The sequence below is a fragment of the Oncorhynchus gorbuscha genome, linkage group LG17 (assembly GCF_021184085.1).
Source record: "Oncorhynchus gorbuscha isolate QuinsamMale2020 ecotype Even-year linkage group LG17, OgorEven_v1.0, whole genome shotgun sequence".
Classification (NCBI taxonomy): Eukaryota; Metazoa; Chordata; class Actinopteri; order Salmoniformes; family Salmonidae; genus Oncorhynchus; species Oncorhynchus gorbuscha.
Genome location: NC_060189.1, coordinates 19,366,691 through 19,390,499, shown reverse-complemented (window position 1 = coordinate 19,390,499; position 23,809 = coordinate 19,366,691). Strand labels below are relative to the sequence as shown.

Genomic DNA, 23,809 nt, shown 5'->3' with positions numbered 1-23,809 from the left:
AACATACAGCAGCACAAGACTTCACCCATTATAGCATATCACTGAGCTTTCAATATGTCATATCGTGACAGAAATTGTCTGGTGATAAGAACGAGAGCTTGACATTTCCCAATAAATGTGTATTTTGATCTAATCTAATCAGGACCATCTCTCTTTTTGTCCAACAGGGTCCCTGAAATGATAACCATGAACAGAACAAGTCATTTAAAGTTTGATCCTGTTTTACCCACCCAGGGTTCATTAAAGTACCATATTATTGGTTTGCTCCCTAGTTCATGATGTGAATGAGAAGTCCAGGGCTCATTTCATGCCTGTCAAAGTGGGCTTTATGGCAGAAAGGAGAAGCATGAAATGGCTTTCAGAAAGGCCACATTGATCTTACGGGAGAATGAAGTCTGCACAGCCTCATTCTTATAACCCACTAAATGGGGCAGCGACAGCCCTTATCTCCCATTTGCCTGAACTTGCCGATGGTTTTCTAAAAAGAGTTTGTCACGGTCCACCCACCCCAACCACCAAATCCAATAATACTGTATGAGAGTTGGAGAAGGTTGTGGAAGCTCAAGGGTGTATGGCTGAAAATATAGTGAAACGAAAATGAGCAAAGTAGCTGCCATTTGTATGGTATTTTGCAAACTACGAGTCAATCATTAGCGCGGCGTATTCAGAGCTCTCTCCAAGTGAGGAGAAGTGAGAGATAAATGGAGGTTGTGTTTTAAGGAACAGTGTGAAGATGGAACTAAAAGTGCTAGGTACACAGCAGTAGAGAAGTAGAGAGGTTTGTGTTTCAAGGAACAGTGTGAAGCTGGGACTAAAAGTGTTTGGCACACAGCAGTAGAGAAACTAGAGTTAAAGAGTTTTCACTCAGAAAATGTCACCTTCTTTGTTCCATTAACAATTAGGTAAAGTTGATTCATTCAGGTAAAAGTAAGGGATCGTATTAATGGCAGTTTTATAAAGCACTGCTATGAACAACTGATGTTGTAGCCTTGACTGAAAAGCTTTTACTACATCCCCTCACATCCCAATTTCTCCTTGCCTCAACTCACTTCATCACTGATACAACAACATTCAAAAGCAATTGGTAAACAGCCGCAATAATATTTATCCATGTATTAGCTCTAATGACTTGGAAATAATTGCTTCCTTCCTTTCAGATCCTATTATCCATATTGTTTGTCTTATGTTGTTAGCCATTTTGTTTTCAATTTCATACCCTTGAACCATGTGCTTGTTTATAACAGGCATGTCTGAACGTCATAGAGTTGAAATCCTCCCAGTACGTGTGTGTTGTCTTCCATGGCCAGTTTATTTGCTAATCCTGGCTACCCATGATAAGGACCTCTCTCTATAACTCACCACCTCTCCTGACCACAATCACCCACTCTTCTCTGAGTCATCTAAATACATTAGCATTGTAAAAAAAAGAATGGTCAAAACTAAGGTGCCAATCAATTCCATGCTGCTTCACCCACCAGGAAATAAATTGGGTTAAGCCGAGTCAAAGGGTGGCTTAACTACTGTATGGTTCAAACAAAGGTTCCTGTTCCAGAAGGGCAGGTAGGAGATGGATGGCTTGGTAAACACGGCTGACATACCTGGCGGGTGCCAAGGGGCGGTCACAAGGGACAATGTGTGTGGCAGTCAGATCCATCTGCTTCTTCTGTCCGAACCAGTACTCTCCTTCTATGTATCATTATGGCCTCCTCTACTCGTTATCCCTCCTTACATTGAGGCCTCCTCTCCTCCCTATCCATCCTCTCTCCGAAGGCACCTCTCCGACGCCACAGCCATGGAGCCCTCCCCAGCAGAGACCTGTTAGACAGAGAGAAAGAGAGAAGCTCCATAAATCCTTTTCTCTTCTTTATTTGATGTGTGGTTATAGCTCTGCTGTGATCCGTCCTCAGAGACCAAGCATTTCAAAATCACTCAAATAGGCTGGATGTGCCGATAAGCATGGGATGGCGACATTGAATTCCCAAAGCATAGCATTTTATCCAGTCACAGTTAAGAACATACAGTATATAGGCTATTGCAAAGAGAAATCTCACAGATTATACAAATGAGAACTTGTTCTCAACTGGCCTACCTTGTTAAATAAAGGTGAAATCATTTTTTTTTAAATACACATTTGACTTCTTAATGCTGTTTTATACCAATGTCTATCCTAATATTTTGGTAATAACACAACATATGCAACTTTTAACATTAGCTTTAATATTGTCACAAAAAAACAGTTGGAATAGAGGTAAATTGTTATATTCTCTGTGAGAAAGTCAACTTTGCATTGTGGGAGACAGAGACAGAACTAAAGCAGCTCAGTGTGGGTAGTGGTAGGCAGGTATAGGGAGGAGAATGGGGAACACCCAGGAATGTTTAGCCAACTTGCCCGCCACATTCAAGCACGTGTGCCAAAGGTGTTGGCAGGGTGTTGACACCTCCGCATAGAGAGAAAAGTAGTGATGTAAACGACATGGTCAGTGGGCTGCTTGTGCTGAGTACTCAGTGTGTTTAGCAGACCCAATGCAGAGGCACAGTTTAAACATATACTCAGAAATACCACAAAACAAGTGCCACACAAAAGGCACACTGGCATAAAACAAATATAGAATATTGAGCATTATCTAAAATACAATTGCAGTCATAAAATATGCAAGTTTCCCATTTATATAATATATGGTCATTTGTCTGTATACATAAATAGAAAAATAAGATCTTTGCAACCAGGGAAATGAAAAATAACTTGAATACAACAACAAATCTTAGATAAACAACTGTCATCCTTTTAGAAATTGAGGGATGGATGTATGTTGCTCTTTTGTCAATTACTCAGTCAACATCACCTCCATTTTGGAATATCTCAGAATGATGTACCATTTTGGAATATCTCAGAATGATGTACCATTTTGGAATATCTCAGAATGATGTACCATTTTGGGATATCTCAGAATGATGTACCATTTTGGAATATCTCAGAATGATGTACCATTTTGGAATATCTCAGAATGATGTACCATTTTGGAATATCTCAGAATGATGTACCATTTTGGAATATCTCAGAATGATGTACCATTTTGGAATATCTCACAATTATGTACCATTTTGGAATATCTCAGAATGATGTACCATTTTGGAATATCTCACAATTATGTACCATTTTGGAATATCTCACAATTATGTACCATTTTGGAATATCTCAGAATGATGTACCATTTTGGAATATCTCAGAATGATGTACCATTTTGGAATATCTCACAATTATGTACCATTTTGGAATATCTCAGAATGATGTACCATTTTGGGATATCTCAGAATGATGTACCATTTTGGAATATCTCACAATTATGTACCATTTTGGAATATCTCAGAATGATGTACCATTTTGGAATATCTCAGAATGATGTACCATTTTGGAATATCTCACAATTATGTACCATTTTGGAATATCTCAGAATGATGTACCATTTTGGAATATCTCAGAATGATGTACCATTTTGGAATATCTCAGAATTATGTGCCATTTTGGGACATCTCAGAATGATGTACCATTTTGGGATATCTCAGAATGATGTACCATTTTGGAATATCTCAGAATTATGTGCCATTTTGGAATATCTCAGAATTATGTACCATTTTGGGATATCTCAGAATTATGTACCATTTTGGGATAACTCCAAGACATGTTAAATTATTTTTCAATTATGTTCTACTAATTTAATTAATTTGGTTTTAATTTTCTATTTGTAGAATTCAAGTTACATAATTATAGTCAAATGTCTTGTAATTGAAATAGTAACTTTATGAAACCCACAGACAATTTGTTGACAAATGTATCAGTATATTGACTTTAATTATTCTCAATATCCTATGAAAACCTCGTAACTATCTCACAAAAATAGAAATAAAGAAATAAATCATTTCATTTATAGAACGCTAAGAAATACTTTCCTTTTCATTTGACATTCTTCCGTGGGGAATAATGTTCTTGTTCATTTTCTATAGCTCTGGCAAAAGTAAATAGTATGTAGTCCTACAGAATATGTGTAATATTATCCACACAGTTAAGTCATTTCATTATGTATCTATTTGCCTCTAAACTGTATAATATACAAGGAGAACTTGTAGTTTTCCTAATTTTAGTACATAATTGTACATTTTCCTTATAGGAGCTAAAATCCTTAGTTGCTGCATTCATTTTTGGACATAAACATTAGTGATATATACCCATTGATTCTTGAAGAATATAACTTAAGAATGCCTCATGAGCTTATTTCAACTGTTATATCCCATCAGAACACAAAATATAATATTTTTTTACTCCAATGTTTGTAAACAAATTAAATGCCTAAAAAAATATATATTTTAAACTATCATTATGATATTATGGATCGTCAGCCCTTGCATCCATTTCTCTGTCTATGAATTTGAGGATGAACATTTTCCCAGGCCCATCCCTCAGCTTCTTCCCAAAACAGAGGCGGGGTGTCCGCTTTGTGATTGTTTCAACTACAGATGCTAGCTTTATAGGTTTGTAAGATGCTTCATAAAAACAAGTAATAATTGTGTTATATTGTACAAAGTCTTTCAGTTGATCAAATCAACGTATCGTGAGGAGAGCTTAAATTAATGTCTTACTTTGTGAGATATGGTTTAGTTAAGAAAATAGAAAAGGGCTATTTATCAATATCTTGTTCTGCAATTTAATTCAACATAATGTTCTAGTGGTTATCAAATTGTGAGTGAACATTGACATACAGTACATTTTGAATCAGCTGTTAATTCAATCCACCACAACCTGCAATTTAAGAAAAAAGGCAAATAATGCCCTTGAAAGTATATACTTATTTGAAGAGAAAAACTATATATTTACATTTGATTGCATTTCCCATACAATGGCAAACTAATATTGCCAATAAAACATGCATTTTTAAATACATACAATGCAAAGTGCATCACCTCATTCGACTTCAGGAGAAGCTAACATTCTCTGCTCTGGTTTGTCAAAGGAGAAGCCAATGACAATGAATTCTGCCTCTGGCCATCCACTAGGAGCTGCAGGGCCTGATATTTCACGGCTGTGAATATAGCCTCATGGCTTTAGACAACCACACAGGTGACAAAAGACCACCTTGAACACAGAACATGTCAGAAGGCCTGAAGCATCATAACATAAACTCTGTGCCAGTCCTCCGAGTGCTCTCTGACACACAAGACAACAGCATGGTGAGCTAGAGGTCGACAGTGCTTGGGGTAATTGGAGGAGTGTTGTACATTTCATCTTGTGTGACTCACTGGCTCTTTCTCCATGTTTGAATGCTGGGAGATTGTGTGTTGTACGGAACCCAAAACTGATGTTCTCAGAAGTCATAAATTACACGGCCACTGACAACCTTAAGCAGTGTTAAAATGCCATGAACATAGCTTTATTTCAGGGTCATTGGAGCGTGAAGCTGAGAGGGCTGCCAAGCCCGGCACCACCCACCCCACAGGCTGCTGCCGCTCCGCTCACACAGCCCAGCAACACACGTATTTCTCCTCCCATACCTGAGCTCTGACATGCTCACCAAACGTTCAGAGGCACAACAAACAGCCAAGCTGCTCACTCTCAACCAAAACAAGCACTTATTGTTCCTTAAAGAAGATTTTCTCTTTGCTAATATCCAAGCTGCATTTGATCTATATTTTATATTTGATCTCCTTCGTAAAATCATTTAAATAAAATTTCTCCCTCTTTGGATATTGAGCTCCACTTCCATCGTGTTCCAGAGTCCATTCGGAGCAGGTATTAGCACATCTCTTTCAAACATGACCAGCTTGTAATTGCCCATTCTTACACTGGGATATCAAGGCTCACATGCTGTCCTTCTGAATTATAATCCATGCATAAAATGCATAATAGAAATTGACAAGTCAATGACAGGAATTACCTACAAAATGGCAGCAACCTCACAAGGTTCATTGTAACTTTGAATTAACGGCAACATGTTCCACCACCATCCTCTCAGCATCTGGATCTGACCACCCACAGGGCCCTGTGACATTACAGCCTTTAAGGTGGGGGATGGGTGTGTATTTGAGTGTGTGTTTGTATGATATCAGATGTTTTTTAGAGAAATTGTTACCATTTTTACATTTCCTCAGAAGACTACTAGAGGGAACTGTAGTAATTGCTGTGCCTGTCAAATAGACATTACAAACTCACTGTCTGAATTCAAATTCCACTAATAACTAGTCAATGTAAACGCAAACACAAACTAACAAACTGAAATAAAAGACCACAATGTGGATCCTGGTCTCAGTCAGGGCAACTACTGGCATTATTTTGTTCTAACTTGAGTTGGCATTAGGTAATTTAATGACTGCATCTGATCGCTCTCTCAAGGGCCGTCTGCAGTATTCAGCAGCATAGGAGCCTGCAGGACATCTCTGTCAATGTCTGAGACTTAAAAACAGTGTTGAAATGTCTATTTCACTTTGGTGGCTCCTCCCTGTGTCTTAGTTGTGTATTTGAGCTGCATTTCCTTCATGGTGAGCCCAGCTCCATATGAACTATACATATGCAGTATGAAGAAACTGTGAATGGGTATCATTATCATATCCTGTGCTTGACTTGTGCTGCCTCCTTTCTGGAGAGAAGAGGGGTCAGACATTATTCCTCCACCCTAACCACCTCTCTGCTGTTTACCGAAGAGAAAGGGATTCAGGCCTTAAACGGCAGCACAAGCTAAGGTGATCCTTAGCCACCGAGATACATAGGCGATAACCTGTTCAATTAGACAGCAACATCATGGCAGGCAGTATGTAGGCAGATCAATGACGCTACAGTACGGTGTACAATGAGAATTAAAAGTAGAGGGCAGCTGGGCTCTTATCTGGCCGGGGCGAAAAACCCGGCAACAAAGGGAGGCCTAAGACTAAGAGGCTTGATGCATGGGAAAGCCATCCACCGGCCATTGTGGCTGCCCTTCTGCTGAGCAAATAGTCCAAACTGTTCATTCCCCATCTCCCATTCTCTCCGTGGTACATTGTTTGTGTCCTTGCATTTCATTCTGACTGAAGAAGATTGCTCTCAGGGCCAGTGAGCAAACAGTCCAGAAAAGAGCCGGCTATCTCCTGCCGTTCCCAGGAGAACTAGCATTTTTATTTCAGCTCCAAGCTGTCAAAGGATTGGAGAGTTTATGTCAGGATCCCGAATTAATTAGTTTTAAGCTGGAGGGGGGGGGGGGGACCACTGCGTTTTATCACCAAATGTTCAGTCAAATGTTTCCTAGTAATTATGCACCCCTGCTTGCTACGTATAGGCTTTCAGTCGACAGACATTTGGTATTGGATACATACTGGATGGATTTCGGAAACACAAATGATGTGTTTAGTTGTTGTAATGGCAGTACAATGAATGGTATGAATAGTGATGGACCAACTTCTGTCCAGGATTTAGTGTTATGGGGGTGAATTGAAAAGTTTCTTGGTTTTTTTCTATGATGATGATGATGATGATGATGATGATAGGTACATGACTCAGGCTTGGCAGAAAATTGACAGAGCTTGCAGATGCTGTCATGAAGCATATCTGGTCAGACATTTGGTGGAATGAGACATAGAGTCTGGAACCTCTGTCAGAACAGCCAAAGTAACCTTGGAACCTTCTGTCACCCACAAAATCATCCCAAATCACTGCTTACTTAGCAACTATATATGAAACATTTTGGATCTGTGACACTGCTATATCTGTTTGCAAACTATGCTTGGTTTCTAATGCCAGAGACAACAAACCAGACAACTGTTCCTATTCAGTCCTACTTAACAACTCCTCTATCATCAGAAATGTCTTGTTTTACGGTGCAAAAGCCATACGACGCCATCCTGACTATGACAGTAGAATTGTATGTGTTGATCTTGTAGTTTTTCTAATCATGAAAACCAAAACACACTCTTATTCAAACCTCTGTGAGAGGCTGGTATGCATTTCCATCCTCAACTAATTAGCACTGTCCCACACGATGCTGTAGCATTTGTATGGATTAGTCCTTTACAAACTACCTTTCATAAACACATCACTGACAATCATCAATCTTCCCAGTGGTCTACATCAGCTTACTGACTCAGTGTTAATTTTAAGTATATGACCCCACCTGAAATTTGCATCATTATAGTAACGCAACAGTCTCTGAAACCTCAAGCAATCACAAACACACCGCTACTGTAACTGGACACAATATCTTTCGGAAACAATGTCAATGGTGTGTTACACCAATACATTTGTAACGTTGTTTGTCTGTTGAATGAAGAGAGTCGGACCGAAATGCAGCGTGTAGGTTACTCATGACTTTAATGATAGTATCGCGGTACATGAAATAACTGAACTAAATACAAAAAACAACAAACGGAACGTAAAACCTATTACAGCCTATCTGGTGAACAACAACACAGAGACAGGAACAAACACCCACAAAATACAACGCGAACTCAGGCTACCTAAATACGGTTCCCAATCAGAGACAACGACAAGCACCTGACTCTGATTGAGAATCGCCTCAGGCAGCCAAGCCTAACTAGACACACCCCTAATCAGCCGTGATCCCAAATATTGCAAACCCCAATGCGAAACACAACATATAAACCCATGTCACACCCTGGCCTACCCAAAATATTAACAAAAACACAAAATACAATGACCAAGGCGTGACAACATTGAAGAGACCAGAAATAACATTTTTTTTATGTGTCTTTGGTCTAAACAGTTGAATACTTGCCGCTATAGCACATAGGAAAATAAAGGCATCCGATCATGACACATACATCTGGATTGGTGACTTCTTCATCAGACAGGATATTAAACCCCACTCCAGACTATTTCACAGACAGCGGTGAACAGGCGATGGGTTAAATCATGTGTATCAGGGGAATACTCTGTTAGAGGAAATGTACAGCTCTTGTCTTTAATGGTAATCTGCTCAACTGCTCTACAGACACCAACCAGCTTTCCAGGACCCTTCAGCTGAGCATCAGCCTGTACATGATAAATGACACAGCCATTTATATGGGATTCAATTGGCGATTCATTTAACTCAAGTCAGGGTATGAGAATTGATTAAATGGCTGACAGTGCTGCTACACATGGAGGGAATTTAATTTGAATCCTTGGAGGATACCTCTATGGGCCGTGGGAGGTCATGTTAAAGTGGGTGGTTATTGTTCTACGCTTAGTTTTCAATTGACACTTGTCTTTGCACACTTTTACATGTTATTGCTGTCGATTGGTTGTTATTAAATTGAGTTGAACTATTATTAGATGATGGCTTCCCTGGGCAAGACTGAGAGGGGTGGGTTGCTTTAAAGGGTTGAAATAGCCTATGCATGGTAAACAATGCACGGATCAGGAGCAGTCCTCCGTACTGTTATACCATGAAGGAGAACAAATACAGGATTTAACAATGATTTTTTTCTCTCACTCGTATGGTATTAAAATGAGCACATTATTTGAATGTCATTGATTCTCATGAATGTTGAAAAGGCATATATGACAAGCTGAGGCAGTGTAAAGTAAAGGTATTAAATTCAACTTGGAAGCAGATTACAGAATTCACCTCTGCAGAACACTTTTTCCCCGCGTTTCAATAAATTGGACAAGTCCCATTGTAAGATAGCCTATCACACTGAACATGTCTGCATAGGGAACTTATACAGAAGAAAATATTACGTAGTTTGTTATTCAGAGTAGAGCGTTGGGGGGCCACACGGGCTTGTTTGCCTTTGCTGGAAGAGGAGATTGCTTCGGGGTTTAAATGAATCGCTGGCGCACTGCATTTATAGGTTTCATTAACTTTTAATGAGTTGTATGTCCTTCGCTTTGACTGGCCTGTGGGCTCAGGCCTCAGCTCCCTAGGATTGGAGGTGGGTGAGGAGAGAGCTCAGCAGCCATTCCTGTGAACGTCTGCACTGGATGGACACAGGAAAAGGAAATACAAGTCCCGAGTCCAAGGCAGAGAACCCTTCAGCTAGATATCCATCAGTTATGCCAGTCTGAATTTAAAACCTCACTCACAAGGTTTTCAGGCTTCAGGGGGAATAAAGGAATCATGTCGGATCAATCAATGATAACTGAGAAGAAATCTCTTTACCACAGCTGAATGAAATCATGTTTTATGGTGGCGTTCTCAAGCACTTGCATCAAACCCATATAAAAATGTGACTCTGACAAATTCTGTATACACGCTAGAGAAAAAGGCTATAGAAGCACATAAACAACACAACACACATGCATAACTTCTCCATTTCAGTCCCGGTAATACCTTAGATTCATATTTTGGACTTCGTTAATCTTGATTTAATACAGTGTCTTGCTGCATGGTTGAACACATGTATTATCTTGCCGTGGGCTTCCTGAGCTTCATGTATCTCTTTGAGAAGTTAATCTTCCATCCTAGCATGCCTGAGCCTCTCTTCACTGTTCTCTCCTCCAGAGACAAGGGCCTTGCCTGTGCTCACCATTTCATGTTCTTCTGCTTTATTCAATAAGAATCAACACCACTTGTACATTTTTTGTTCTTATTTCTCACTTAATCCTGTTTATACACATGACTGTGCATTCTGTATTGCCATGCGGCCTGGCTCAGGGTGAGTGGAATCCCTGGTCTGAAATGCCACATCGCCGTGTTAGAGAGGTACAGACACATCACAGTCACCCTGTCCCCCTCCTCCTTTTCCTATCGTGACAAGTGACCCTCTGACCACTACCTGCTCTGCTCTGCTTGGTCAAATCCGAAATGATGTCTGGAATGTATCTTCTGAGAATATCAATAAATAAGAAGCCAGCTGTAATGTATAGTGTAACCTGTACTTCAAATAGGAGTTGTTTCCTCAAAACTGTCTCTATATATTTTTCTTCCGATATGACTGTTCATATCTCAGACATTCTTTTGTGTATGGGAAAGAGGTGTGTAGAATTAAGAGGTGTGTCTGGGAGGAAGGTGTGTATAGGAGAGACATGTGCAGCCTATAGAGACAGAGGTATAGGAGAGGCGTGGCTACTGCAGAGCCAGGCCCAGCCAAACAGAATTAGTTTTAACCCAACAAAAGGGCTTTATTACAAACAGAAATGCTCCTCAGTTTCATCAGCTGTCGGGTGTCTGGTCTCAGACAACCCCGCATGTGAAGAAGCTGGATGTGGAGGTCCTGGGCAGGCTTGGTTACAGGTGGTCTGCGGTTGTGAGGCCGGTTGGACGTACTGCTAAATTCTCTAAAACGACATTGGAGGCCGCTTAAGGTAGAGAAATTGACATTCAATTCTCTGGTTTCAAGTTTCAAGAGAGTTTTAAGTTCCTTGGTGTCCACATCACCAACAATATATCATGGTCCAAACACACTAAGACATTCGAGAAGAGGGCACAACAAAACATTTTTCCCCTCAGGAAACTGAAAAGATTTGGCATGGGTCCCCAGATCCTCAAAAGGTTCTACAGCTGCACCATCGAGCACATCTTGACAGGTTACAGGTCAGCCTGGTATGGCAACTGTTCGGCATCTGACCGTAAGGTGCTACAGTGGGTAGTGCGTACGGCCCAGTTCATCACTGGGGCCAAGCTTCCTGCAATCTAGGACCTGTATAATAGGCGGTCAGAGGAAAACCCATAAGATTGTCAGAGACTCCAGTCACCCAAGTCATAGACTGTTTTCTCCAATACCGCACAGCAAGGAGTACCGGAGTGCCAAGTCTAGGACCAAAAGGCTCCTTAACAGCTTCTATCCCCAAGCCATAAGACTGCTGAACAATTAATCAAATGGCCACCGGACTATTACATTGAACACCTACCCCCCCCGCCCATTTTATTTGCATAGTCACTTCACTCCTACCTACATGTACAAATGACCTCTAACCTGTTATTGTTACTTTTTATAATTTTTTACTTTAGTTAATTTGGTAAATATCTTCTTAACTCTTCTTGAACTGCACTGTTGGTTAAGGGCTTGTAAGTAAGCACTTCACGGTAAAGTCTACACTTGTTGTATTCGGCGTATGTGACAAATAAAGTTTCATTTGATTTGATTTGGTGGACATTCCTGCAGTCAGAATGCCAATTGCACACTCCCTCAAAACTTGAGACATCTGTGGCATTGGGTTGTGTGACAAACCTATACATTTTAGTGTCTTTTTATTGTCCCCCAGCACAAGGTTCATCTGTGTAATCACCATGCTGTTTAATCAGCTTCTTGATATACCACACCTGTCAGGTGGATGGATTATTTTGGCAATGGAGAAATGCTCTCCTACAGGGATGTAAACAAATTTGTTCACAACATTTTTGAGAAATAAGCTTTTTGTGCATATGGAACATTTCTGGGATCTTTTATTTCAGCTTATAAAACATGGAACCAATACTTTTTTTTCAGTATTTATGACTTCCGATATTAATAATTGGGAAATTAATTGAAAATATTGGTAAAAATGATTTGAATAAACTCATCAAAGCATTGAACCTGTGAATTTGTAAGGGAAAACCTGGCCATGCATTCACATTTATAAAAGGTATATAAGGTATCCTTTTCCGTTTTTTACTATGCATAATTATCATACCAAATTAGAAATATTGTAAAAAAAGTGCAAGTTCTTTTTAACTTGATATATTTTCGCTTATAAATTAAAATGAAAACAAAAACAAAAATTGTTGTCTGACACCTAGTTTTGCCTCATATATTGAAATGGCCAAAGTATTCCACTCAAAATTCTTATTAGTAAAAATCAGTAAATCAATTGGTTTTGTTATCTGTAGTTCTCAAAAAAATCTATTAACTACCTTAATCAATATTGAATGTTTATTTTTCGTATGTGCCTCTTGGTCTTATACAATATTTGTTGCACTGAACAAAAATATAAACACAACATCCAACAATTTCAAAGATCTTACTGAGTTACAGTTTATATTAGGAAATCAGTCAATTGAAATAAATAAACGAGGTCCTAATCTATGGATTTCACATGACTGGGCAGGGGTGCAGCCATAGACCCACCCATTTGGCAGCCAGACCCACCCACTGGGAAGCCAGACCCAGCCAATCATAATGAGTTTTTCCCCATGAAAGGGCTTTATTACTCAGCGCCCCACGCCTCCCTCAGACGATCCCACAGGTGATAAAGCCGGATGTGGACGTCCTGGGCTGGCATGGTTACACATCGTCTGCTTTTATGAGGCCAGTTGTACGTACTGCTAAGTTCTTTAAAACAACGTTTGATGCAGCTTCTGGTAGATAAATTAACATTAAATTATCTGGCAACTGCTCTGGTGGACATTCCTGTAGTCAGCATGCCAATTGCACGCTCCCTCAAAACTTGAGACATCTGGTGGCATTGTGTTGTGTGACAAACCTGCACATTTTAAAGTGGCCTTTTATTGTTCCCAGCACAAGGTGCACCTGTAGAATGATCATGCTGTTTAATCAGCTTCTTGATATGCCACACCTGTCAGGTGGATGGATTATCTTGGCAAAGGAGAAATGCTCACTAACAGGGATATAAACAAATTTGTGGACAATTTTTTGGGGAAATAAGATTTTTGTGTGTATGGAACATTTATGGAATTTTCAGCTCATGGAACATGGGACCAATACTTTACATGTTGTGTTTATACTTTTGTTCAGTGTATATATCCCTTTCATACACAGACCAAAATCCCACTAATTTACCATGCCTGCATTTATATACCAACCTCTTCAAATATCTGAAAGGGGTTGGCAGTAAAAAACATGGAAAATAAAAGCCACCTAAAGACCTACTCACGATTCCTGCAATTTCACAAACCCTGTAACCAAAATACAGTTATAGGGTCTGTGTGAATGGTTCTCTGATTTTTAGCAGGTAAATTCATTACACTTCCATTGTTTAACACCGCCCTAATTTGAACTGCAAACCGCCCCCATGGTTTAAAGGCCCAGTGCAGTCAAAAACGTGATTTGCCAGTGTTTTATATATATTTCCACACAATGAGGTTGGAATAATACTGTGATATTGTGAAAATAATGATAATCCCCTTTTGTGTTGGAGCTGTTGGAGAAGTCCGCCTGAAATCTTTGCCTGTTTTGGTGGGATGGAGTTTTGACCTGCATGGTGACATCACCAGGTGATAAATTAGTTAATAGACCAATAAGAAAGAGAGTTCCAAACTTCTCTGCTAATAACAGCTAGCTCCCCACTCAGATCACTTCCAGACAGTCTTAGCAAAATTCTTGTTTTGTTAGAAATTGTTCTTTGCTAACAACCTATTTTTGTTTCTTTTTTACTATTTTAATTGAAAACAATCACAGTAAGGTACTTTGTTACCCTGAAATGATTTAATAATGAGATAAAACGGCTGCATTGGACCTTTAACAACACCCCCACCTCTCCCAATTTACCAGTTACCCACTGATATTTATAAAACCTGCCAATAAGTGGTAAATAAGGGGCTGTTTGAGAGGGGGTCATATAAACATTGTCTCATATTTGATCACCAATTTAATTTGATCATCCATTTCAAAGGAGTAATCATATCAACAGTCTACATGGGTGATAATAATAATAATAATAACAATCATCATCATCATCATCATAAAAATAATAAAAAACAAAAATATGATTATTTACTCCCAGTGGAAAAATAGGTTTGCCGCCAGTAGCAGACAACCTATGTTGCCTTTTGTTAATAAATCTATTTAGCTAAATTAATTGCAGGCCTATATACATGTATAGGCCTAGATGCATTGTATCCTAAGCGTATACACTTATTTGAATAGCATTGAAAAGTATTCATGCAAAGTGTCAACTTGCCTAATTGAGAAAATGGCCACTAATGTTATTGATAATTGAAGCGAGATGGGTGGACACGATGAGCGTAAATCATGAGAGGAACTGACTGCTGAGAAACCATGGGTGGCTTTGAGTTTTGACTTTGTTGTCATTTAATATACTGTGGGATAGCAGTTTCCCTTGCTAAGATATGGGATTAGGAGTATTTCGCGTGAAAGAGGAGTTAAGTCGGGGTATGTGGACCGTCCCACCCCTGCAATAGGCAGAAACAGAATTACAGCTTGTTAGACCGGTGTCCCGACATCACCCGGGAGACCGTTCTACTTGGGTGTTCCAGGCCCTGGTGGCTGAATGTGAGCTTAGGCTACTAGTGCTTTCAAAGGGAATATAGGGCCAGAGTTGGAAACCCATCAAAACACAGGTGTTAATGTAGGCCTATATGGGACTATGTGTATTTACTGCTAGAAATTGCTTTATTCAACTGATGCAATTCTAATTCCAGTAAGAACTTGAACTATGTCAATTTAGATTATCAAAAACAATACCCCGGGACAACAATATATGTTTTAAAAATAAAAACCTATTTCAAACCTGTTTCAAACCTGGACATTTGTTTTGATGCTTGTAGGCCTAATATCGATTTATCCCAGTGTTATGAGAAACCTTATCCCAGTTTTGTTCCAAAGCTCGTGCAATAGAAAAGCAAACATAAGGACAGATAAGCTTTCAGCAAATCCAGCCTCAGACTCTAGAGGGGAGCATGAATGGACAAAACCTGTCGTGATCACTGCAGGAGGAATTTCATCCAAGTTTGACCACAACTTGTTCCAAGAATTCCAGACTAGGTTTCAGTCTGGAGAAGTGCCATTGGTTCCTAATCTAGAAATATGCAAATAAGAAGACCGGTAAAACTGTAATTAAATTGGGTTACCAATTTAAGCTGTACCATCGCTCATCTTGTTGCTATAACAACCGTGAAGAGGTTGCGACTGATGGTGCGCCCATGACCTTAGCAGAGGCATCTCTCTCTGCAGACATTTGAAACCCTTTTTGGTGTGTGTGTTTGTGTGGACGCGTGCTTGCGTCTACTTGGTCAGGGCATCTGCACATTATCTCTATTGCCCATTTTTCCTATTTGAGCGAAAACAACTTTTCAGAGGTAGGCCTTTATAAATGGTCCTACACAATAATGAAGGTTCGCCATGTCATGTATCTCAGGTAACTACATTGTATTATGTAGGCCTAGGAGACTGATGTCAGTGGCATAAACGCTCGTGTACTTTAGGTAAAAAGGTTATCCAGTGCAGATTGAGGCCGGTTACCTTTGAACCAGGGTTCCAAAAGGCCATTCCCATTTCACTCCACTCTGGAGGAGGCTTGACTGGGGTTATCCCCTCAATCAAAGGAAGAGTTTCGGCATACGCTCATTTAATAATGGGTAATAGGTATTTTCGAGGGCTCTTGCTCCTTGTAAGAGCGAGATTGGGGGGCAATTAATTATTATAATATATAATATATGCCATTTAGCAGACGCTTTTATCCAAAGCGACTTACAGTCATGTGTGCATACATTCTACATATGGGTGGTCCCGGGGATCGAACCCACTACCCTGGCGTTACAAGCGCCATGCTCTACCAACTGAGCTACAGAAGGACCCATTGAAAAACTGTCCCCAGTGTTTTTATGGCGCACTATGCGGTTTTATCTCAACATTACATATTTTATTACTACTATTTTCTAAACACAATGGTATATTTTTTTATACAGTGAGATTATTAAGCAGAAATAAATGAAGCCATGTTTTCTTCTTCTTATTATTATTATTATTAGCCATAGATTATCATTAGGAGTCCTTAACCAATTGTAAATGGGTACCAATGAGATGGTGAAAAGAATGAAGAATTTATGATAGCAAATTAATGGAATAAAAAAATGGACATTTAGAATTCCACATAGGCCTATTGATTAAAGTGTTTGAGTTATTCTCAAGCGGTGTGCGTAAAATTATGTTTAAAACATCCCCGAAAGAAAGCCAATGGAAAATTGCAAACCCAATTGATTTATTGAAAACCGGAGGCACACAGCAGAACCCTCAAAAATGGATAGGCTATAAACCAACCGAACGCTAACATTTCAATGTTGTAGCCGCAGGATTTGATGGTGTAAAACTGAGTTCCATACGCAATAGAGCAAGTGCTCCTCTGATGACGTCAATGATATCTATCAGCTGTAATAGCTCTCTGACACGCCATTTAAAGACACCGAGGCCACCTCTATCACAGAACTTGCAAATCACCTCAGCCTTTTTGAAGATTTAAACTCGTTATAGAATCCAATCCCGCTTGCTCGAGGACCTTTCTCGTGAGCCCAGGATTTGAGCCAACGCTCAATTCTCATCTTGCCTTCCCCAAACAAATAACTCATATCACAAAACGATTGAATTGAAATAAATGTAGGAAATATACAATCAAATCAAATGTCCATACCTGTGCATACAGTCGATGCTTACTGGCAAGCTACCGGAGCTCATTGTGGAACCTCGCCTTCAGCAACTGCAAAGGGCTGCAGACATCACGGCATTTATTTGAGCTCAAACTCTGCCACTGTTGACTTTAGCACAAAGCAAAGATTTCAGTGCCCCGCTAGTTTAACAAAAAATATTATTTTACTAAGATATCGATCAGTGTGCTATAAAAAAACAGCTTAGCATTATGTCTAAAAACAACAGAACGAAATGTAATGTCTGAGTAAATTTACTGAGCGGTGACGTCCTATTGAAAATTTACACTCCTGCAATTTGGTTGTGCATGTACACTTCCTATATTGTGGGCATAGCCTCGACTCCATTGTTTACTGCCTTTGTTTATTCGCAGATCACTGGTGTTTAAAGTACGATTTGTGAGAGGGACTGGAGAATAAATGCACCCTTTACGTGTTCAGAAGGTGAGCCGGTGTCCTATCTGGCATGGAGACAAACTTCCTCTCTGCCCTTGGATTTCCAAGCACATCGGCAGGGGCTTGGTATCCCCCGGTCTGTGGGGTGAAGGATTGGGCGTCTTGCCGTGTTGGGAATGTGAAAATGTTGATTCATTTCGAATACAACTATATCTTATCTTTAAGCCCATTGAGAAGGGATCTCCAAGTAGTTTAAAAGAATCCCCAGACAATGGCTTAGTGATACAGAACAAAGCAGGCAGAGCATCACATTCAGTAGACACTGTTCTCAATCAGCACCCTTTCCCACAACTATTCTCTGACGCTACGGGATACTTTTATGTAATAATGAAACAAATTTCCTTGAAAGATCTCAACTTTAGTGTGTCTTCCATTAGGGGGCACCATTATATGTGTGTGTGTGTGTGTGTGTGTGTGTGTGTGTGTGTGTGTGTGTGTGTGTGTGTGTGTGTGTGTGTGTGTGTGTGTGTGTGTGTGTGTGTGTGTGTGTGTGTGTGTGTGTGTGTGTGTGTGTGTGTGTGTGTGTGTGTGTGTGTGTGTGTGTGTGTGTGTGTGTGTGTGTGTTAAAGAGGGAGAGAGATACTGTATTTAATAAATGTGATAATGCATTATGTTGTAAGATCGTCTATAGACACGACTACCGAAAGCCTTGTGCCAATGTAATTACTAGTAATCATGAATAGTAATGATTAATATAGGCCTAATACATTTATTAAGCCCTTAGGACATAAAGTAAATTTTAACATGTGTCTTCATTCTGTACTAAGTTGTAGATCTGTCGTTGTTGTTTCTGCTTTTTGACATTGAGCTGCCCTTGACTATATGGTATCATACACGACTGTGCATTTGAAAAAGATCGACGCCATAATGATGACAGAAAACACATGACTGTGTTGAGCTGAGCTGTAGAATATTGGTTGGTGCATGTCCTCACCGGTATATCATAGCTTGACTGCTTGTGGCCATATCGTCAGCAGCTCCACCCTCCACCCCTATTTCACAACTGTCACTTGGAATCTAAAGTTTGTGACAAATCATTAAGCTATACTTTAGCCTATGTTTTTCCTGTTCTTGTTTGCTAAATATCTAGGAGCCATGTGGATAAATAGGTCAATATTGCTGGTTTCTTTCGCATAGGAATTGTGTAAATATGAATTATATTATAGCATTTATTAATTTATTAATTATATTAATACATTTATTAATTCTATTAATATCATTCACATGTTCAATATAAAATGGTGGATGGAATTCAATCAAACATATCTGGCCAAGGTGAGAATAGTCTACTTGTTACCCATGGCAGGCACAAAAAAAGATAGTTGTGTGACCTAAGGCCCTTTTTAGACATTTATGTTCAGGGGACATGAAGGTGCAGATCTCGATATAGACTAATCACTGCAGTCAAAGGAAATCAAGACATTTGAAATGCCATAATATTCTGCATATAAATCTTCTGTATTTCTTGCATCTTTTTGTTTGACTATTATAGGCCTTTTCTTTTTTGTTATTGTCAAAATATGTTGCCACTTACTGTAGTCATTGAGAGGATCAAAACCTTTTTTTCCTCCATCTTCAATACACAACTGGATATAGACATCTCGATACGTTATGAACACGGGTGACAAGATAAAAGAAAACAGTTTTTTTTCGTGGTGTAATGTTTGAAGTAATTCATCCTACAAGTGTTTTTCTTCGACATAATAGACCCCCTTTTTAATAGTTAAGAGATGCTGATGTTGATATTTTCAATAAAAACGAATATTGTCATTCTAAGTCAAATATATAAGACATATCCATGGGTTTATCTGGTGCTGCCTATGTTGATGCTGCTACTGGTATAGGCCTATGCATACAACTACTACAACCACTACTACTAATAATATGTAATATTGTATTATTATCATAATTGTATTGCTGCGTAGGCTATACATAAAAAAATACACCATTGTGTTCAGAATAAAATCCAAATAACACTTTAATATAGATTCTGTTCTTGTTGTCAACTACAACATTTACAAGTCATAAATAAGAATTACACAATTGATTGAAGAACTTCAGTCTCCCACAATGCATTAAAATCATTTAAAATTCCCGCTATTCAGATGCATTTTACAGTAGGCTAATCATCTTTTGGTCCATTCTCAAAACAGACTATTAAACAGATTTGACACATTATTATTAACATCCCTTTACAAAATAATTACTAAACCAACTTGACAACTAAATCAGTGGGAAACGTCAAAAATATATGGAATAGGCCTACATAATATGCACAAACTATAATTTTACAAATGTACAAATTGCTGAAAAATGTCTGTTTGAGGTTTGGGGTCAACGTTTATGAGGAGTTCATAATGGGCCTGGAGTAGACGCCATGATAGTAAGATGCATCAGCGGTTATTGACGAGGAATCTAAGCCCGTTTTGCCCATTGAACCCATGGATAGCGCCCCGGCCATGGGGGAACCGTAACCGGAATAGTGCATCACCTGCTCGTAAGTCTTTAGATCCATTTTGTGATGCTGTTGCTCCGAGGACATAAGGTTGTTGATGGAAAAGGGGTGGTTGAACGAATAGTGATGCTCGGGTTTCAGGTGTGCATCGTGTGCGAGGACCGAGTGGTGCTGGGACATGAGGTGTCCATGTGCCTGGGAATGGGACACCGGTGAGGTAGCGTGCTCTGGACTCAGAGCCTGGGTCGACTTCATGTCTGACAGAGACCTTTTGTGGTCGTTGGGGGACAGGTTGGAATGGGGGGACTCGTTGCCGTTGCAACTCTCTGAGCTGCTGTTGGAGCCGCCTTCTGATGTCTTCCGACCCGACTCCTTGCACATCTTCTTTTGGCCGGCACACTTAAACCGTTTCTGCCTCCTCAGATAGCAGCCGTTCTCGAACATGTTCCCCGAATCCGGGTGGAGGGTCCAAAACGAGCCCTTTCCGGGCTTATCTGGGGATCGAGGCACTTTGAGGAAACAATCATTGAAGGATAGAGAGTGGCGAATTGAGTTCTGCCAGCGTTGCTGGTTCTGTCGGTAGAACGGGAAAAGGTCCATGATCCACTGATAGATCTCAGCCAGCGTTAGCATCTTGCTGGGGGACTGTTGGATAGCCATAGTGATGAGGGAAATGTAAGAGTATGGGGGCTTGGCGTGAGTGTAGCTCCTCCGGTATGTCTTGGGATCCCTAGATCTGTTGATGCTGGACTGTCCATACATGGGGCTCATGGCGTTCATGTTGGCGTAGGAAGAGGTTAGGGAGTTCATGGACTGAGGCTGCGCGGTCATGGGGCTCATGTTGGGGCTGAGCGCAGCGCTCATGGCTGTCATGCCCGCGCCCATGCTGTTCATGGCTCCGGAGCCTGGTGACATGCCAGCCATGGAGGGGCTCATGGCTGTGTTCACGTATGACATGTTCATGGAGTTGGCTGCCATGTTGGCCGTGGTGCTCATGCCCGACATGCTCATGTAGGTGTTCATTGAGTTCATGCCCAGGCCTGTGTTCATGTTGCCAACCGAGGAGTAACACTAGAAAGCAAGACGGAAAAAAAAGATTGTTAGCCTGTTATGTATTGAGATTTTACACTACAGCCTATAGATGTGTAGTATACTTAATATAGCTATGCTACTAAAATAATAACGGTAGCCTAATATCAGCAATAATAATAACAATCAACAACAATACGATCATCATTAGGCCTATTATTTAAACGGTGTGATAATAAATTGGTGTGAAAGCAAGCAATCCCTATGCCGTTTCGTGCTCTGTTTAAAGTCCAAATTTGGTAAAGGACATTTCTTGACAGTATTATAATTCACTCAATGATGTGACCAATTGTAATGTCTAGCCAACATCAAGCAAGTAAAAACGAAGAGTTGTCACCATGTCTTACCTCAGCTAAACATCTTAAAAATAGAAACTCGATCAACTTGTTCTAGTGTGTAATAAGCATAGGCTATATAAGGACGATATTAGGCTAAAGAACCTGCAACACAAATATTTGCTTCATGGGTAAAAAATAATAATAATTACAAACTGTGTATGATTTTGTAAAGATAAATGTAGACATATGCAATTACAATCTGAGTAAAACGTTTCCCCAACATGTCAAAAACATCTTTGTTAGGATAGTGCCGTGAGTTGAGATGGAGCAGGATTTGGAGGCGCCTCAAGTCAATATTTGATCACAAAGTTAATATTATCTCTGGGCTAATATTGAATTGTATAAAATGGGATCGGCTTTAGACGAAAAAATATATTTAAGGTACCCACCTCGGGCTCTCCGTAGTAGGTGCTCCAGTCTGTGTGTTCGTGTCCTTCCATTTTAACTGCTCCAAGCATCATGGAAGTTCCGAATAGTTTTCAAACCGTTTCTCCGCAGAAGAAATGGCAAACGCGCTCTAACAGACGGTGATTTGGGACCACGGGGTATTCGGGTCGATGGTAGCCAATGCTCTGTCAAGGACTGGCGCATGTGTGGTCTGTCTTTCAGCCAGCCGTGCCCAGGGGCGCTGAAAAGCGTCTGGTGATGACTGGAGTTGAAATGACGTTCAAAGCTGGCTGTAAACGCTATGATATAGGTCTGTGCGCCAGTCGAGCCTCCAATCCCTAGCCTACTTCTTCGCTGGCCCTATTTGAATAATCTCCTCACACCTAGGCGTGAGACTCCTCGACATGCCCCCCCCCATTGTACACCTGTGCGAACTAAAAAGAACAGCCTCATGAAAAGATTCACTATAAACTAATCTTATTTAAAGTCAGAAAATGGGGGGGGGGGGGGGGGTTACGTGCTGCTTTAACGCTGCTTTTTCATCGTGCTCTTTATTTAACCTGTGATGTTATTTTTCAGACGTTGCTTGAAAAAGTAATTTAAAAGCATCTTAATTGTTTTTCCCATCAAGGCCTGAGGTCTTTATTAGTATTTGAAGAGGAAATGTACTTGTTCACTAGTCTACTCCTTCTTATTGAAGTGTTATAACAAATTAACCGAATTAAAAATAGTTTTGGTGAGGCGATAGAACAATTATGTCGTTTAAGTTTATCACTTAGTCGATATAATTTGTAGCCTAAACAAAAAATTCAGGGTATTCAACCAGTTTTACAGTAAGAACTAATTATTGGCCCCTGAAGAATAATATTGATATTTTAAACCCCTATTGCGCAAGCCATCATCCCACATGGGCCTAATATGTATAGCAAAAATATATATATAATATATATATATTATTATTTAACTAGGCCAAACCCGGACGACGCTGGGCCAATTGTGCGCTAACCTATGGGACCCCCAATCACCGCCGGTTGTGATACAGCCTGGATTCGAAACAGGGTGTCTGTAGTGACGCCTAGAGTACCAAGATGCAGTGCCTTAGACCACTCCGCCACTCGGGAACCCCCATATTGCCAGTTTATATTTATTTTAATTTTATAAGGTATTATTCACTTGGCTGCTTCGATTGCTATTAAATGTGTGGACTACAATATGCCAGATAAAGTATAGTCCGTGTGCGCGCGTGAGGGTCAAGGTGTGGACTATTGATTGCTGAGGACACACGCGCTGCTGTTAGCTAGATACATTTAAACAAAGTAAAGTTTATTCAATGTGTTTGAGCACTGACGATTTAACGGATCACCTCAACGTAGGCCGTCATTGTAAAATAAGAATGTGTTCTTAACTGGTTTGCCTAGTTAAATACATTTGAAATAAAACAAAATTTAAAAAATGAAGGCAGAAAGGCTCAGGGAGAATGATTTAGGCTAGAATAAAATCATCCAGCCAATTATAATAATCAATATTATAATTGTCCATATTTTCTCCCTGTCCACATTTCCCCCCTACATATTTTATAAAACATAATAACGACAATGTTTTAAGGTTTCTCAAATCAAACGAAAATTAATCGTTTTTTAAATTAGGCTATTTCTATGGGTTTGTTTAAGAAGATTGAAGTTTCATAGCGCCCTCTCTTGGTATATTTGTCCAACAATAACAGTTCGGCGCATTTGGTTATAAAACAACACCCTTTAACATCTATCTATACACTCACTATACACTCACTAGACTATATACACACA

At 39.8% G+C, this 23,809-nt stretch overlaps 1 protein-coding gene and 1 long non-coding RNA gene across 2 annotated transcripts in view; both read right to left on the bottom strand.

The window, feature by feature from the left end:
- The window catches only part of LOC124002190, a 19,048-nt gene extending 1,559 nt beyond the window's left edge, over positions 1-17,489 (bottom strand). The window contains exons 1-2 of the long non-coding RNA XR_006832943.1: positions 17,267-17,489; positions 1,599-1,815 (exon numbers count right to left, since the gene is read on the bottom strand). This is a non-coding gene — a long non-coding RNA (uncharacterized LOC124002190). The remainder of the gene's footprint in view (positions 1-1,598; positions 1,816-17,266) is intronic.
- A 2,206-nt stretch (positions 17,490-19,695) lies between these two features.
- Positions 19,696-22,407, bottom strand: LOC124001879 (hepatocyte nuclear factor 3-beta-like). Its single transcript, XM_046309010.1, has 2 exons — positions 22,007-22,407; positions 19,696-21,261 (listed from the first exon to the last, which is right to left on the bottom strand). The coding sequence occupies exons 1-2, from the start codon at positions 22,076-22,078 to the stop codon at positions 20,077-20,079; spliced, it is 1,257 nt and encodes a 418-aa protein (XP_046164966.1). The 5' UTR covers positions 22,079-22,407; the 3' UTR covers positions 19,696-20,076.
- Between the last annotated feature and the right edge of the window lie 1,402 nt (positions 22,408-23,809).

Coding starts and splice junctions, on each gene's coding strand:
- LOC124001879 (XM_046309010.1), bottom strand. CDS start 22,078: ATGATGCTTGGAGCAGTTAAAATGGAAGGACACGAACACACAGACTGG. Junction 21,262..22,006: donor CCTACTACGGAGAGCCCGAG/GTGGGTACCTTA, acceptor CTTGCTTTCTAG/TGTTACTCCTCGGTTGGCAA.